The sequence below is a fragment of the Sebastes fasciatus genome, chromosome 15 (genome assembly GCF_043250625.1).
Source record: "Sebastes fasciatus isolate fSebFas1 chromosome 15, fSebFas1.pri, whole genome shotgun sequence".
In the NCBI taxonomy this organism is placed as follows: Eukaryota; Metazoa; Chordata; class Actinopteri; order Perciformes; family Sebastidae; genus Sebastes; species Sebastes fasciatus.
This window is the reverse complement of record NC_133809.1, coordinates 13,192,859-13,211,065: the sequence shown is the minus strand read 5'-3', so window position 1 is coordinate 13,211,065 and position 18,207 is coordinate 13,192,859. Positions and strand designations below refer to the sequence as shown.

The 18,207-nt window shown below is 40.6% G+C and overlaps 1 protein-coding gene across 1 annotated transcript in view; it reads right to left on the bottom strand.

Annotated features, from left to right (window-relative positions):
- Positions 1-9,385: 9,385 nt before the first annotated feature.
- Positions 9,386-18,207, bottom strand: part of htr1d (5-hydroxytryptamine (serotonin) receptor 1D, G protein-coupled) — a 29,551-nt gene continuing 20,729 nt past the window's right edge. The window contains exon 2 of the mRNA XM_074660590.1: positions 9,386-16,356. Coding sequence (XP_074516691.1) covers positions 14,386-15,549 — 1,164 coding nt within the window. The 5' untranslated portion in view covers positions 15,550-16,356 and the 3' untranslated portion in view covers positions 9,386-14,385. The remainder of the gene's footprint in view (positions 16,357-18,207) is intronic.

The following is an 18,207-nucleotide window of genomic DNA, read 5'->3' as shown; positions in this document are numbered from 1 at the left end:
TTCCACTCAATGTAATATTTTCCAGTATTATTTTAAGTTGAATTAAATTGATGTAATATTTCAGTGTTAAATATGTTTTCTACAGTACATTATATATGTGAGCTCCTGTACCTTAACGTCACTGCCCAGTAGAGAGAGCTTGTGATGGTGTAGCTGTGTCTGCTGTGCTGATGTGAAATGTGAGACTCTGTTTGCTGCCATAGAAAGACAGCAAGACTATAAGACTCGTTTCTGACTATACTGTATGAGGTGGACATTTTGGATGCTTATCTTTTTGTACTCTATTTTCTAAAACTTAAAGTCCACAGCAGCATGAAACTGGGAAACTAGTGGATTATGACGGCAGCTTTTAAAACTTTCCGTGTTTTCACCTTGCTTTCATACACCACATTTCATCAGAGATAAAGTCCGACTGAAAAGCCTCTAAAATGAAATAACGCTCCGTCCCTCTGCCAGTCGGTGGTCGCTCTGACCCCTCTCTTCTCTATCTCAGACCGGCTTTTCTCTCTCTGTCCTATTCACATTTCTTCATCCTATCTCCTCCTCACTCCATCCTCTGCATTCTCAGCTCAGGTCCTCTCTGCCGGTGAGTTACTCGGGTCAGAAAATGAGCCAGCTGTCCGGGCTAATCTGGGGAATACAGGCGGCTGGGGGCCGAGACAGAGGTTGACAGAAAGGCCAGCTTTCCACATCGATAAAAGGCTGTGCTTGTGCCTCAAATCAGATACCATCCAACTTGACCTATAAATGTACTCGAAACGCCACAGAAAAAGAAATGCAGCTTCACGTCTGGAGAGGATCCATCGCCAGACATGAAGTTCAAAATCGTCCTGCAGAAGGAGAAATTTGAATTTGACATCAGGACCTCGGAGTGATGGGAAAGATGATGCTGTGTATTGGCAGTTTTGAAGATAGAAAACCATCAACCGGGGAATAATACTTTGAAGCATTTTCACATCAATCATCTGCCTGTAATAAACAGCTTTTTGAATGGGTAATTACATAATTGCATGTTGCTGTACGTGTGGGAGTTGTAGATTGCTAATTAGGGTTTTTGTTAATTCATGCTTAAAACCTCTTATCACTGCAATGAGCATTTTTTTTGGGGCTCTGCTTCTCAGCTCAAGGCGCAGATTCAGAAATGTAAAATTCCTGCCAGGTATGGATTCGCATAATTAGAAATTAATGGGGTATTTCAAAAAATGTGCCGAAAACCAGACTGCTCGTTTTTGCTATTCCACACTAATTAGTCCCACTGTTACTTTGCAGGCATTATAGCAAGTATGGAAATGACTTTAACCATGATATCTCGCCCCATGGTTGTATGGCAGCGCTTTAGAAAGATAGCAAATTGGGATGAAATTATTTTTCTGGCAAAGTAAGAGAAAATTCTTGGAGGATTTCTGGTGCCCTTTAGGCAGAGCGACGTCCTGATGGCTCTCTATGTATGTTTTTGTGAGAGTGTGTGCACAACTTGGCCAGAAGGGAACACCAGATTTTTAGGATTATTTGTTGTTTATTTCTGTCCTAATTAAAGTTGACTGTGGAGGGTGGGGAGGAAGAAAACAAACTTGCTTAACTAATAACATATGTATTATATATTTACTACAATCATGTGCATTTACTATGTACTGTAACTTGGTATTCCAGTGCAGGAAGCCCGTGGAGGCTTTTTTGGTGTGTACAACCAATGGGCAACCTCCGGGTCTGAAAAGTGAAGCCAATGCAGAAGTGCCTTAAACTTGCATTCTTTCTAATAGCCAGCAGGGGGCGACTCCTCTGGTTGCAAAAAGAAGTCTGATTGTATAGAAGTCTATGAGAAAATGAGCCTACTTCTCACTTGTTTTATTACCTCAGTAAACATTATAAATATGAGTTTATGGTCTCAATCGCTTGTTTCAAGTCTTCTTCAATACAGCATGATGTTCATTTAGTAAATTATGGTCCCATTTAGAGTCAAATAGACCTACCTTGTGATTGACAGGTCGCTACCACGGTGTCGTCCGGTCTGGGGGTTGTCCGTGTTTTCGTCTAAGTTCTTTAACCCTTTCACAGTGAGTTTTCAGTTCATGAAAGTTAATTGTAACCTTTTTGGTCGCCTAAAAATGTCTTATTCAGCATTCGGTTGTGTTTAGCTCCACCCCCATTTGTCACTTCTGGTTGCAAAAGACCAACATGGCGACGGACAATAACCAAGATGGCGACGGCCAAAATGCCGAACTCAAGGCTTCGAAAGGGCAGCCTGAACGGTCCTACCTAAAGCCAGTGTTTGGTTTGTCCGTTCTGGGCTACTGTAGAAACATGGCAGCCGGCTCCCTGACGACAACCCGCTCCGTATGTAGATATGAAGGACTCCTTCTAAGCTAACGAAAACACAATTCTTATTTTCAGGTGATTATACACTAATGAAAACATACTTATTAATATTATATTCCATTTCTGCCAATAGATCCCCTTAAAAACTACACACTGTTCCTTTAAAAAATACGTTTAGGCATTGTTGTGAGTTTCAGTTGACAAAACTGCTGCAGTGTAGGTTTGAAAAACAAGACATTCTTTTAATCCTGGAGGAGCTGCAGCTATTAAGTATTTATTGGAGCTGTCACTGGACAGCGTAGGAGGCTCTGTGGTTGGGTTGTCCGCTCAGCAGTGCAGTTGCAGCCCACTGATGGCATCAGTTTTGTTGTAACTGAGCTGCAACTGAGGCAGCTACTGCCAGTGTCCATAAAGACGGACAAATAAGGATTCTTCCATTGTGTTACAGTTGGGAAAACATATTACACACATATAAAGGCAGCCTAGTAGGGGACAAAGGTGAAACCAATAGCCAAATGAATATTCCTATAATTTATTATTCATGGGTTATTCCTATTAAAGGGGGATTCTAAAGGAATGTAATACAATCATCCTTGTATATTTTATATTAAGATCATGTTGCCATTGTACGGAGAGATTTTGATGTGAGGATCTGTCTATAATTAAATTGCTTCTGAATAACTAATGTAATATTTCCTCCTTATTACAGGGTCTTTTCTTGTTTTTATGAGATAAGGATCACAGGGCTGATGTCTCCTTTCCACAATTTCCATTTATTAATGACAGAAAAACATTAAGGCAGCCATATATTTGTTTTGATGCAGTCCCAGGAGTTCACTGTTTTAGTGTGTAAGCAGTTATTATTATTCATATAAGGCACCTATATCTGGAGGTCATAATTAAAATGCCTCCCCCATCAGGAAAATAAAAGACGTTAAAAAAATGGGAAGATTATTTTAATTTGCTTCCAATTCTGGATGCACAGAAAACATCTGCTTTAAATAATTCGAACAATTAATTCTTCATTAAGAATTAGACAGATTAGAAGATTGCCATGTCTCTTTCCATTTGGGTTCAACCGTGGTTCATCTGCTCTGAACTAGATAGATCATTGACTGGAACAGACAACCTCTGGACTGTGTGTGTTTCCTTCATCATCCCTCTTTTCTCTCTCCTCTCCCCCCACTTTCAAACCTTACATTTTCTCTGCCAAGAGCTCTGCAGCATGATTAACATTGTTGTGAGCAGCGGGAGTTGTTATGGTAGCCATGTTTGCGCATCAGTCTGTCTTTGTGCGTCTGTATCTGTGACCTGAGCACGCAGTTCGTCTTCTCTGCACAGAAACGTGTACGAAGGTGTATTCAGTTCTCTGTTGTTATGGTAGCTGACATTACACTTTTTCCAAACCGATCCCCCACCTGCCTTTACCGAGTAAACAGGCGGGTATATTTACAAATGGGGTTCATAAGGTTAATCTGTTCCTCCTGCCCATTTCCTTCATGAAAGGCTTTACGTGACACGTGTTCGCTAATTGCTGAAACCTCAGTGACCAAAATGTTACGGGGACCTTTAGTCACCTTTAATATCCTGACCTTTTCCTGTCCAGCACCTCACAGTCGCCCAAAGAAGAGAATATCAAAGGCTAATTGTGTCATGGCAATGTAAAACCGCAAGGCTGACATTATACAGTACAACCTGAATGCTGCTTCAGTTTTGCTCTGTAAATCATGTAACATTTCGATAAAGTCTGTAAGATGATAAAACCTTAAGATATTATCTGTTACTACCCATTTTCTAACCCATAATCTTATTTTTTTGTATTTATCTGCTTTCACACTCCTCCACTCTCGCTTTAAAGATTCATAAACATCATCATGAGACTTCTCCCTGACTGTGGAAAGTACACGAGACAAGTCTAAACTGCTGTATCACAGATCTATTTGAAGTAGGAGAAAGAGGGACAAAGAGCTCTCTGAGGGAGTGCTCGCTGAATATTCACTTGAAGATTTGGAGCTTTAATGGAACCCATTTCAAAGGATAACGGGTGCAAATTGATTGTAAATGGGCCTGGAAAGTTTTGCTTTGAAAGTGGGTTGAAAGTGTCAGAGATAGAAATTGGATAGAAAAGATGTGAAGCCTCTTAGCCAAATACATATCGTTTCTGTTTAACAGAGCCCTGCAAATACTGTATTCCCTAAAAGTTTTCTATTTACGACAAGTTTGTCCAGTTAAGAGACTTTGGTGAGTCCGACTAAGAACAATTTTACGAGCAAACCTCGAAGAAAAAAAGTAGCAAGAGTAAGGATAACAATATGAAAATGTTCTTGCATGAGGGCCTGTATTCCTAATATTTTTACACAGAGTGGTTTCATGTTGAAACCAGAACAATCTGATGACATAATAAAACTAAAAGCAGTGAAATATTTGAGCATATTTCACTACACTGAAGGACGAAATCCAACAAAATAGAAATCATCAGGATTGTCATTTGAGTTTAAGAAAAAACGTTGCCACCCAGAGCATGAATGTTTCGCCATAGACTGTAGTGGACGTAGTCAACGTGGCATCACCCATTGGTTTGTGGACTGCCGTTTAGAATCCTTGAGTTTGGCATTTTTTTTGGCAGACGAAAATACAGACAACAGACCGCACAACGCCGTGGTAGCGACCTGTCAATCACAAGCAACGCCCTAAAGCATACCCTGCTTTATGGTCTTTTTTACTCTAAATGGGACCATAATTTACTAAATGAACTTCATGCTGTATTGAAGAAGATTTGAAACTAGTGATTGAGACCATAAACTCATGTTTACAATATTTACTGAGGTAATAAATCAAGTGAGAAGTGGTGGTCATTTTCTCATAGACTTCTATACAATCAGACTTCTTTTTGCAACCAGAGGAGTCGCCCCCTGTTGGCTATTAGAAATAATGCAAGTTTAAGGCACTTTGCATTGGCTTCACTTCTCAGACCCGGAGGTTGCCCTCTGCGTTTCCCCTATATTTTTTTGCTGCTCTGTTTATGTGCGGACATCCTCTCAGGCAGGTGTACAGCTGGGACAGAAAAACATAACGAAAGACTACTGGCTTTGCAAAGCAAACCAACACATTTCAGTAAAGTCGGTGCTTGGGTTTGGGGCATCGTTGGTAGGCGTCGACCAAGTACAGCGCTCAATTTAAATCAAAATGTTTGGCTGTTGGGTGTCACATATATCTAACACACAACACTTCACTCACTCCAGGGTTTATTCGATTCTGGGTGGATGTTTTTCTAACATTCAAACAACCAATAATATCTTACAGTGAAAACTGGTAAGAGAGAGTTCTGCATTGCTCGGAGATAACTAGAGAGAGGCGGTTACTTATTTTATACACTGATTTACTCACTTCTGAATTCTTCCCCTCCAGCCATTTATCATGCTTTTAGTCCTTCAGCCTCCCAACCGAGCTCTTCTTGCTTGGTTAACCTTCAGTCCAGCTTCTTGTGGAATCAGCAAATGCTTTCCCCCGTGCTCCTTGATTCTAACTCTTTCTTACAGCATCCTGCCTCACCATCCTGTCGAAATCCAAACCTCTGTCGGGATTGTAGGTTGGCATAAAGATTGCTGGTAAACTTACAGTATAGTGACCTTGCAGTATACTTTACATCACACCTCCATGCTGTAGATGCTGAGATGACATATGCAATGGCTCTACTCTAGTGTGTCTGAAGCTCATGCATGTTTTAAACAAATGTTTTTAAGGACCCCTGCTGCTCTGGCGCAATACATCAATTATGAATTCTCAGCTTGTGTGGAAAAACTGTGTGCTGTGTATGTACACACACACTTGAGAGGGGAAAGAACAAAGTAATCTCTGAAACAATCTATCAGCATTACTTATTCATTTGTATTTTAAATACTACCAAAAAAGGTACACAAGTGTACACAGGTGACACTGATCTCAGTATTGACTTAGTTTGTTCGTTTTGAATCTTCAAGTCTCACAGCTTCCCTGTGAGATTGGGAGATGAATTTAATTAACGAGATTGATTACTTCAGTTTATGCTGCGAGGGCGGTTTTATTTATCCTCCACTAAGTCTCGTTCATCGTCTCTCTGGAGTAAAAATATTTCTGGATGAAAGAAGATTCTTTTGCAGTAGTATTGGAGTTGTATATTTAATTTCACTCCAGTGTCAATGGAGGCAGCATGTTTTTCCATTTCATTATCCCTCCATGATGTTTTCTTTGTGCCCTAACGGCACGTTTGAAAGGATTTGAATCCACTGTCTTGCACAAGACATGAAATGTAAAATATTCATGCGACCTCTTGAATCATTTATCTCCCATGTTTGGGATCATGTATGTTGAGTTAGCAAAGTTTTGGATGTGTATGCCACACTGCATATGCATGTGATTGAGATACATGGACAGAGTGCAGTCTAAGTGACTGTGTGTAGGTGGAGAGAAGCTTGTCAGATTGCATATGAGTTGTTAATCAAAAAGTGAACCCGTTGTGGACGGCACTCCCTCTCAGGTTGAGAACGGTTGCATAATTTATATACTGTATCCTCTCTTTCTAGCCTGCCGCAACTCTTTTCCTCAGATAGAGAAAGTAGGAAAGGAGGATTGACAGTGTGAATGCCACATTAAAGACTTGGTCGCTCACCAGTGCAATGCGAAAATGCGGTGCGGGAATTTTCTGCATGACGACCATGCACAACGGTTGCGGTGCAAATTATCCGCCTTGCTTTGTTCACGCGTGTTGTGTCCACTCCGCACAACAAAAACCTATCCAGGCATGGAATGTCTAAGGAGCTAACGTTCACAACACAATATATAAACTAATCGGACCCCAAATGTGATGCTAACGTTAGCTGTTGTGGTTAGCCCCGTTCCGTTTCCAACATATAACGTTAGCAAGTGCATATCAGCTACATTACCATCTTCAACTTATCCCAGCTGCTGGCTGATATCAAGTTATATATTGTCCTTTATTTGATTGTTGAGGTAGTCGGGTTCGCTGTACATTATTGGGTGTTGAGAAGGGGACAGCCCATTGTTATTGCGAAACACCAATAGTCCAAATAATTTCCCATTGGGCCGAAAAAAGCCTGTTTGTCTGACAGTCCGTTAACCCGAAAACAAAAAAACATTGTTCCAAGATACAAACTCTCCATACAACAAACAGAAGCACATGGTATTTTTGTCAGTTGTAAAAAAGGATTTCATTGGTCAAACATATATTTACGCAGACGTAAATCCGCGGAAATCGAGGTCCCATAAGAACCCACAAAATCAGTTTTTTTTAATTTCCATGCAAATTTTTTGGACAAAAATCTGTGCTTGGTGTGAAGGCTAAATAAGGCAAAAAAAAAAAAAGTAGAAATTTGAAGAAAGAATATTAGTTATTAGACCTCTACTGTGTGTTAGTTCTCATTTGTCTCAACTTTAATTTTTTTAATAAGGCGCCATTCTGACATTCCTCAAAATTAATGATCAGAAACTACAGAGATGAGGTGTGACTGAGGTGCACAATTCATTCAGAAATAGCAGCACAGAGACAAATCTCAAGGGAATTTTATTTTTTTTTAAAAGCAGCCGATATTGTATTGATGTATCGGTTGCGCTTGACATTTTTAGCTGGCTATTAATGTGATGCATGTGTTGAAGTGGCACCTTATTACCCCTCAGCCTGATTTAACCTTTATTTAACCAGGAAATCCCTTGACATATAGGATCTCTTTTCCGATAGAGACCTGGGCCAAGACAGCACACCAGTATGCATATTCAGTGTATACGTCTCCACACACTCATAAAAACGCCTTCGCTAACTCAACATACATGATCACAAACTTGTGGTATAAATGATTCAAGAGGCCACATGAATATTTAACAGTTCATGCCTTGTGCAAGACCTTATATTCAAATTATTTCATACGTGCTGTTAAGGCACAAATAAAACACCATGGAGTGGTAATGAAATGGAAAAACATGCTGCCTCCATTGACATTGGAATGAAATTAAATATACAACACCAATACTACTGCAAAAGAAAAAAAACGTACAGTGCCCGTTGGACTCAGGAGTGGAGAATGAGAATGAGTTGAGACGTGATAGTCCCCGTCACATGAGGTTAAGTGCATCCTGACCTTTTGGTTTCACTGCTAAAGACATCCTTACATTATATGAACGAAGCTATCTCCTTTCTATGCTCATCCGGAGTGACAGATTACTGTTGGCTCCCTTTTGTACATTATTATTATTTGCATTTTAGCTTTTATGTGAGAGTTCACAGTGGAGAGAACCACATGCAACCTGATTTAAACCCAAGATAGTAGTAGTGATTGCGTGGCGTTTGCTTAACCAACTCAGCAGTTAAGGATATTTCTCTTGTGTCTTATCTCAGGTCCTTTATTGTAATTAGTTTCAATTTCTTCTCTGCATGCTAATTAGTTAAAACACATTTGTACGCCTCAGTGGTTCCCAAAGGCATAAATCAATAGCTGATGGGCTAATTATGGTATCTTTAACACTGTACCCTGAATAATTAGGTTTTATTTGTCTAACACTGTTAGAAAGGGTAATGTGGCCTCTCTTCACAGAGCTTGGTTATAGTCACAGTGTAATCAATTTGGTCACATTAGTGTCACACCATGACAATAGATTATTTATTTAAAAATGTAGCTGGTATGTTAAAAGGAAAAGAATGAATGCATTTTGTCCCCCTTTTTACTTCTGTCCTACTTAGCAGTCGTATCCAGATGAGTGAACACAGTTGATTTCAAGGACATATATTACACATTAATGTTCACCCAATGTGGAGATGACTTTTTGGACCTTATAAAAATAAGACTAAAGTTGCGTCCCAAATCCATACTACATACTAACTCTATACAGTATACTACATACTAATCGTTAGAGTATATTGTTTTAGCAGTATACAAAAATATCAACATTGTATTTGAAGGAATGATAAAATTCGTGAGACACTAATTAAACTTCACAAATAGAAAAGATCTAATTACATTTTTTTTCAAAGATTTTGTAAGAGGCGTTTCTCCACCACCCACAATTTATTTGGATTTTTTTCCAACTGTGAGCTTCTCCTCAAGTCCCTTGCGCATTGCATTGTGCAAACATGTTTGCATCAAAAGCACACTCAAAAATTTACCATTTTTAGTATGCATACTTTCTGCTTTGAGTATACTTAATTTTGTCGCTTTTCTAGTGTAAACTCTCTACATACTAGAAACCTGCTTAGAATCAGTTTGTAGTAAAGATTTGGAGCATGTCGTTCGAGTCTACAGCCATGCTAACAGCTCTGTGAGGCTGTATTGAGGCACAATGGTTCTTAGAGCTCAATGCTAATGTCGCCATGCTAATGTGATCACAATGACTACGTTTACATGCACAAAATATTCAATTTTTTTGCCCTTATTCCGAAAAAGACGATATTCCTACTAAACTTTTTAAATGGCTAATGAAAATAAATATTCCACTAATATTCTTGTTTACATATAACCGGTGGCAGACTTGGATTGTGCAAACACAGCCACTCATACATTCCTTCAACCACCTTCTTGAAAAGGTCGGCGTTGCAATATTTAAATCTTCATAATATTTAAAAAAAGGTGTGTTTGTCCTTTCGTCCAGAAATGTTTTTTTTCTTCTTTTGGGCGTTCATCCCAGCAAAGTGTTAGCTAGTTGGTTTGTATACAACGCACAGAGCTGGCCGTAAACAGACAAGAGGCCGTGGGGTCGCGTGTCGCAAACTGCCGTAAAAACCCCAATTGAGACACATACTCTGAATGCTCTGTATACATGTCCAAAGAATGTTCCTAAAAACAGAATAATATCCAACGTCTTCATCCGAAAATGCTCCATTCGGAATAAGGCCTAATTCAGAATATCCAAACAGAATATGCTGTTTACATGACCCGTATCAAATTTGAAACATTGCCACATAATAGTGGAATATTAGTGTGCATGTAAACGTAGTCAATGACAATGCTAACATGCTGATTAAGCAGCTAAGTTTACCATGTTCACCATCTTTGTTTACCATTTGCTAACTAGTAGGGCACTTGGAGAGCACAGACCTTGACCCATGATACACCCTTCCACCAAGTGTCACGGAAATCGAGCCAGTAGTTTTTCCGTAATCCTGCTGACAACAGACCAAACTGAAAACATAATTTCCTTGGCAGAGGTAATTAGTGCTAAACACAAAGTACAGCTGAGGCTGATTGGAATGTCATTAGCGTTGCAGGTATTTGATCACCAAAGTTATGACGATTCATCCTAAAGGGGGACATGAATGTGCGTAGCAGAATTCATGACAATTTAAGACATTTAACTCAAAACCACAACCTCATGGTGGTGCGAGAGGGAAAAGTCAGGGGATCAACAAAGTCAGTAGAATACATCATATGTACACCACAAATATGTTTACAAAATTTCATGACAATCCATTTAGTAATTGTTGAGATATTTCAGTCTGGACCAAAGTGGTGGATGGACTGACCGACATAGAGCCAGAAATAAACCAATACTTCTGACATCTATAATGACATCTGGAAGAAGAGATAGTCATACTCTTCAGTAAAGTGAGCCAGTGGTTCAACCGCAGCTCTCTTTGGAAATGTAAACAAACAAATTAAACATTAATAATACATTTATTGTAGGCTAAGTGGCTCCGCTGGTCTTCAGTTCTATTTCCTGTGGACTGAATTTATCTCAAAGACCAGTCCACTCCACTGGTATATCCAGCCAGTCATTTTCAGACCAGTGGAGAGAAAGTGACAGAACTGCAAGTTATGGTATCACAGAGAATAGAGATGTGTATATATAGGCTACATACAGCAGGCACTCTGAGAGACAGACATGAAGTATTGATGGCAGGAACAAGTGGAGGTCCATTAGGTCACTCAGTGTTCTCAATCCAGAGGTGGTCACGTTGGACTCTGGTCTGATGTGCATCTGTGGACTGAGTCACTTGTAAAGACACCAAGACTATAGGCTTCTGCATTCTCTTATCCAAACTAAAACAATTGTATGTCTTTTCAGTGACTTCATCATTTCGGTATCCTACAAAGAATCATCAAATTCATTTCCAAGTCATTGACTCATATGAGTTACCAGCCTCTTGAACACACGGACCACTACAGTGGTCCTTCCTGAAAACCATTAACCAATTTCCAGTGTTTGACTCCTGTTTTGTCTTCCCGTTTTTACATTTTAAAGTCTCGACATTAAGATTTTGTGTGCACATTACTGATGAAAATCAGGGATATAAATGAGATATTTTCCAACGTGGACTTGCAGTAAATGTAATAGCAATTCAGGTCACATATTTCCCTCTCACTACCAATGAGGTATCTTGTTTCTCTGTGAAGCAAAGCTCATGTATGATGAGGGCATAGGCGCAGTTTGCGTTGGTTCACTGAACCCCCTAGAAATGCATCTTATATTTATAAAGAACTAATGATTTAAAAATAAGAAACCAACAAGATAAGAAGATAGATTTGTGGTCTTTTTATTTACTTATAGCCTAATAACATCGGACACTCTGTTAAATATGCACTTTCTTTTACGCGATGCAAACAAACCGCGTACCTATCAGCTGTGCGGTCGAGATCAGACTAGAGACGTAACCACTTAAAAGATGGGTGAGTAGTACTTGCTCTCCTCCAACGTTTGTGTTTTTTTAACCAGAAAACACAGGTTTTATACTGCGATATTTACTGAAAATGACTGAAAATTTCAGGCTATCTCCCTCCAGCCAGCTGTCACCTTATTTAGGTGTTTGTAGTGAAATGAGGAGGTATCGTGTATCATCTCAACTTCACAAATCAGCCGTTACTCGTCCGTTGCTGCACTTTTAAAGTGAGCGACAGGAATAAATAGAAACAGGGCATCAGACAAACGTTCAGCTCAAAACGGCGCACTGTGCAGCGCTTCGTCGCTCGCGGACAGTTAGGAGTCGGACAATCCAATAGAAAACAATGCAATCATACTGATTTTGTCACCTACGCTTGTAATATGTAGGCTACACGCATCCCAATACATTAGACCTCTCTGCGTTGTACACGTGACATTCCCTCTAGATTTTGTTTTTGTGAACCCCCAACCTTAAAGTTCAAACTGCGCCTATGGATGAGGGAGCTGTCTTTCATGTTTCTACCTTTGACTTATTCATATCTTAAAGTCCATTCAACCATCACTTGTCTCTATTACTTTATTTGATGGAATTTCCCTTTGCCTGTCACACATAAAAAGTTAACCACGGCTTTCATGTTACCATAACATCTTCAAGGAAATATGCTGCGTATGACCCACCATGTAGTTTCTCATCTTGTCTGACATTGATTGAAGAAATCACTTTGAATTTGCATCCCTCACATTTTACCTGACAATTGGAATAAGGGCTGTAAAAACGTTAATTTGACATTGAATGTCTCTTGCATTAAAAGTTGCTGTTCATATCTGATGTAGAAACTCACTTTACCGTGCTAAATTATTCAGACTGTTTCTGCAGCGTATACACAAAAGTGGATGAAAGGAGGCACCTGAGAGAATAAACATCATGATTTCTATTCTAATGTGTTGAGGAGACACGTCTCTGATGTGTGGAACTAAAATTTTAAAAGAGGACATTATTAATTAATAATTAATTTGAAGTATACAATAACTGATGTCATTTTCTGTCTTTCAGTTCCATCTCTCGTAGCATCCTGTAAGCCCAAAAGAGCAGTTTCATGAAGACACTATTACTTAAAGGGGACCTATTATGGTTTTGTGCTTTTTCCCTTTCCTTAGGGCATTTTATATTTTTTTGTGCATGTACAAGGTGCAAAGTTACAAAGCCCAAAGTCCAGGCCAAAGGAAGTTACTCTCCCCCACCGAAACACTGCTCCTGAACTGCCTGAAACGCCTTGCTTAATCTCAAACAGAGCGTTTAAAACAGAGGGTGAAAAGAGGTGATGCAGCACAGCTGGTATGAGAAAAGTAAAGCATTTTTTGAACATTAAAGCATGCAAATATGTTCTAGTAGAAACCCAAAATACAATATGAACCTGAAAATAAGCATAATAGGTCCCCTTTAAAAACACTGAAATAAGCCATGCCATTGTCATGGTCACTTTTTAACACCGGTGAATCAGCTTTCCTGTAAATACGTAGCATCTTCCAATGAAGCTCTTTCACATAACTGTAAAACAAGCATTTACATTAAGAAAACAAACACATTAAATCTCTAATAATTTGTCTCAATTTACCCTCAGTAGCCAGAACTCGGATCATTTGCTCCTTCCTTGTCCTTTTTGCTCGAGCGCATCATTTCATAACGTTTTTGAAAGGGTTTATTTGTTGCTATGGTATTGGCTGTTACTTAAAATTCAGAGGCAGAGTGAAAATGCTGTTTCCATTTCTGTCTCTGTAACGACGAGACGAGACGAGCTGCACAGTAGCATGTGTAAATGTCAAACACTTGACAATCCTCCCTTCTTCAAACACGCATACATTACAGTAAAGTAACTTTACCTTTACACACACTCATACACACACAAACAGGCACACACCACTTTCAAATATAATTGCATATACTGTACGGCGACACATACTGAATCTCTAGAGTTGTGCAGTCTTTCTAAGTACTTTACTGTACCACAGAAACATTATATGGGAGCAGCAGCATACAGAATGACACAGAGTTTAAGACAACATACATTTCATGGCTTTTCATTTCCACTGGATTGAATCCAGCCTCTCTGAGTTTACTCTTTCCATACACCAATCTTTGTTTCTGATCTCTGCTTTTGTCCAATAAATAACAGCAGCGTCCCTGTGACATGAAATATACTTCTTTCTTTATCTTTTTAAGATGAGTTCCACAAGATTTTCTCTTTTTTTAGCATGCATGCATAAGTCTATATGAAGGATATGCTATCTAAAGAGCTATGGCACGGAGCTGTTTGATATAAAAAAACAAAAATCACAATTAGCATGTGTTTACAAGATGGGACATTTACAGTACTTCCATTATCATCATCATTATCTCGTTTCTTTGTCTTTTTCGCTTCCTGTTTCTCAGGTGAACCGTCTGAATTTCATGAGTTTTTGGAAAGCCTGTTTAAACTCATCGTTGAATGCGGTGTAGATGACAGGATTGATGAGGGAGTTCAGGTATCCCAGCCAGGTAAATATATCAAAAAGTACTGGATCAAACCAGCACTCTTTGCATATGGCCGTGACGAGCGTGCCCACAAAGAACGGCAGCCAACAGACGATGAAAGCGCCCAGGATGATGCCCAGCGTCTTGGTCGCCTTCCTCTCCCGAGCCGCGCACAGACGCTTCCTCTCCAGCACGCTGTCTGCCAGCTTCACTTTCACACTATTCATGAACAGAGGCGACCCTCCTCCTCCTCCTCCTCCTCCCCTACCTCCCGCATTCAGAGAGTGTAGGTGTGCTTCCTGGTTGGAGGCAGAATTAAGAGAGCAGAGCGAGGAGCCTGCGGAGGTCTGGATGAGCTGTGCGGTGGTGAAACGTTTCCCCGATGACGACGGCGTCTTGAAGATGCGGGAGCGGGCGGCAACGTAGATCCGTCCGTAGAGGATGATGAGGAGCACTGTGGGGATGTAGAAGGCGCCAAGGGTGGAGTACAGGGTGTAAAAGATCTGATCTGTGTTCACCATGCACTCCGTCAGCTCCTCGTGGGCTTTGGCCTGCCGCCAGAAAAGTGGAGGCATGGAAATCGATATGGAGATCACCCACACCACCCCGACCATGATCGCCGCCCGGCGCATGGTGCGGCGCTTCGAGTACTCCAGCGCGGCCGTGATGGCCCAGTAGCGGTCCAGTGCGATCACGCACAGGTGCAAGATGGAGGCCGTGCAGAACGTGATGTCGGACGACAGCCAGATGTCGCAAACGATCTGCCCCAGCGACCACGTCTTGCTGACGGTGTAGACGATGCTGATCGGCATGACCAAAATGGACACCAGCAGGTCCGTGACGGCGAGGGAGCCGATCAGGAAGTTGGCAGGCGTGTGGAGCTTCCTGGTTAGATAGATGGTGGCGATGACGAAGGCGTTTGAGAGCACCGTAGCCAGGGTGACGAGGGCTAACAGCGCAGACAAAGAGATCTGGAAGCCGAGTATCGTGGCCTCGCTCCACGGTGGAGTTGTGAGGGTGTTGGGAATCTCTGTGAAGTTGCTGGTAAAGTAGTCCAGTGAGCTATTATCCAGCTCCATCTCGCCTCCTTTTAAACCTGTCTCTGAGGTTTAAACCAGCCTCGTCACATCAGTTCCGGCATAGCTCTGAAGAAGGCTGTACAGTGGCGTGGCACTGTTGGTTTAGAACATGCAGAAGCTTGTCTTCCTTATTTCACATTGCAATATCCCAACGTGATTTCATACCGACCTTCAGCAAACATCTAATTCCATCCGCAACTAATGCTCCTGTAACTGAAGCCGGCTAATTTGTCCATTTCGCCTCTGTGATATTGATTTGCCTCACTGGTGTAGCTGCAGGAGAGACGAATCCTAATTTGTATTCAGACAGGGCAGGCACTCCTTTCCTCTCTTCCCAACGCTCTTATCTCATCTCCAACCAGCAGCCAGCTGGCAACAACACCTTCAGCCCAAACCTTCCTATCTGTCAAATGCTTTAATGGGCTCCTCCTTTTCAATGAAGCTATGCAGGGAGCTGCATGTAGGAGGATGATGACGATAGATACACAGGGTTCACTTGTTGTCTCTCTCTTATCTGTTCTGAAGTCGACGGGTAGCCGTCTAAATTGAGGTTCGTACTGAAACTTGGCTGCGCCTCGTGTCTTTGATGATATTGGACAGCCAGAACATTACGGTTACATGATGCAGACGAGGAAAAAATCTAGTCATCCTGTGGATAATTGTTCGATCTCCATATAGCTTTTGGCAGTTGTATAGAAGTTTGCTGAGATGCGGCTATCACAAAGCTTTCATCAGGCTCCCGGTGTTAAATGCTTGTGTGTTATCTTCTCCCCTTCACTGTCAAGGTTTTGCATGAAGCTTCCTCTGCTGAGAAAAATGAGAGGGAAAAAGATTAGTTATATTCAACTTTACCATCACCCCCTCCCCCATACTGAACAAGTACACAAACAAACCTCCTAAATGACAAATCGCACACATAAGGGGCAATAAATGCACATGAACGATCCATAAACTCAACCTCGACCTGTAAATTGAGCATTATGATTTGATACATAGACTTAACACCCACACACATCCAGCCGTTGGGTTGATTTATTACATTTGTTGTAAGACTGACATCGAAATCTCCAGGCGAGATAAACATGAAACATTTCACCAAAGTTATAACCCGTTTGCTTTGCTTTGCTTCACAATAAAGTAATTGCAGCGGCGGCACTTTACAAAGGTATCCAATGTATGTAAATTCTCAACATAAAGGCAATTAAAAGGCCTTTCACACCAAGCATGGATTTTCGTCCGAATATATTTGCACGGAAATTTATAAAAACTGATGTTGTGGGTTGTTTTGAATGCTTGTACACCCCTGCAGAACATTCGTGAGGGGAAAAAATATCCGGACGACCTTGGTTTCAGCGGATTTGTGCCTGCAGAAATATACTGTATGTTTGACCAATGAAATCCTTTGTTCCAACTGATTGCCGTTATTCTGCATAATAATTAGCCATGTGCTTCTGCTTGTTGCGTTGAGAGTATATTTTCGGGGCCTTGGAACAATGGCAGTTTGTTTTCGAGGTGACAGACTGTCGGACAAATGGGCTTTCTTTGGTCCAATGGGACATAATTCGAAATATTGGTGTTTCGGAAAATTATTCTCAAAACCCAATAATTTACAACAAACACTACTACCTCAACAACTATATAAAGGACAATGTATTACTTGAGATCACCCAGCAGTTGGGATACAATGAAGATGGTAATGTAGCTGATTAGTTTGTGTATTGTGTAACGTTAGTTAACGTTAGCCCCTTAGACATTCTCTGTCTGGATAGGTATTTGTTGTGTGGATACGCCACTATTAGGAGGAAATACATTGGTCCTCATGCACCGGACCTGTTGTGCATAGTTGTCATAATCCGCATTCAAATTTTCCGTATTCCCACACTGCATTTTCGCATCACACTGGTGAGAAACTACTGCAACTACTTTCCAAAATAAAATAGTTCACAGTTTAATTTAGGGCGTCTTGGTTGCCTAGTGGTTTGAGATGCTGACCACGTAATTTCAACATCCCTGATTCATCATTTCCTGTCACTTCTGTCTCTAAAAAAATAAAAAATAAAAAATCCACGTCTTTCTATCTCTGTCTGACTCCCTCAGGATCTCATTTGGATTGACTGTAAATATCTTAAATATCATTATATAAATATTTTTAAAAAGAGACAAAAGACAAAAAGACCAATTTATTATCTTCTTTTCTTTGTCTATACAGCACAAAGCTCATTAGAAGTTTTTTCCCTCACCCCCAGATAGACTTTTGGACTGATATAAATTCGACTTGCTTCACATTTACTGTTGTTGATGCTCAGAAATACAGAGAGACACTGACCACGCTGCCTCCAGGTAACAGAAAATGATCACAGGATGGCGAGCCGACTTACTTTCAAGTACAATCAAAGAGATATGTGGAAATGTGGTATTACGCCCTGGTGGGGATGAAGACTGTTAATCACCACAGAAGGCTTTCCCTCCCTCCAGCTTTCCATCTATATGATAGGTTTGCTTTCATTTATTATTTAAGAGCGGCAGCATGGATACGGACCACTTATAATTCAGGGGAAATAGTAAAAACACATATATGAAGTGACACATTTAATGGATTCACAAATTATGACTGAAAGCACTTGTCAGTGTATCACAACCCACAGAGCAAATACTGCT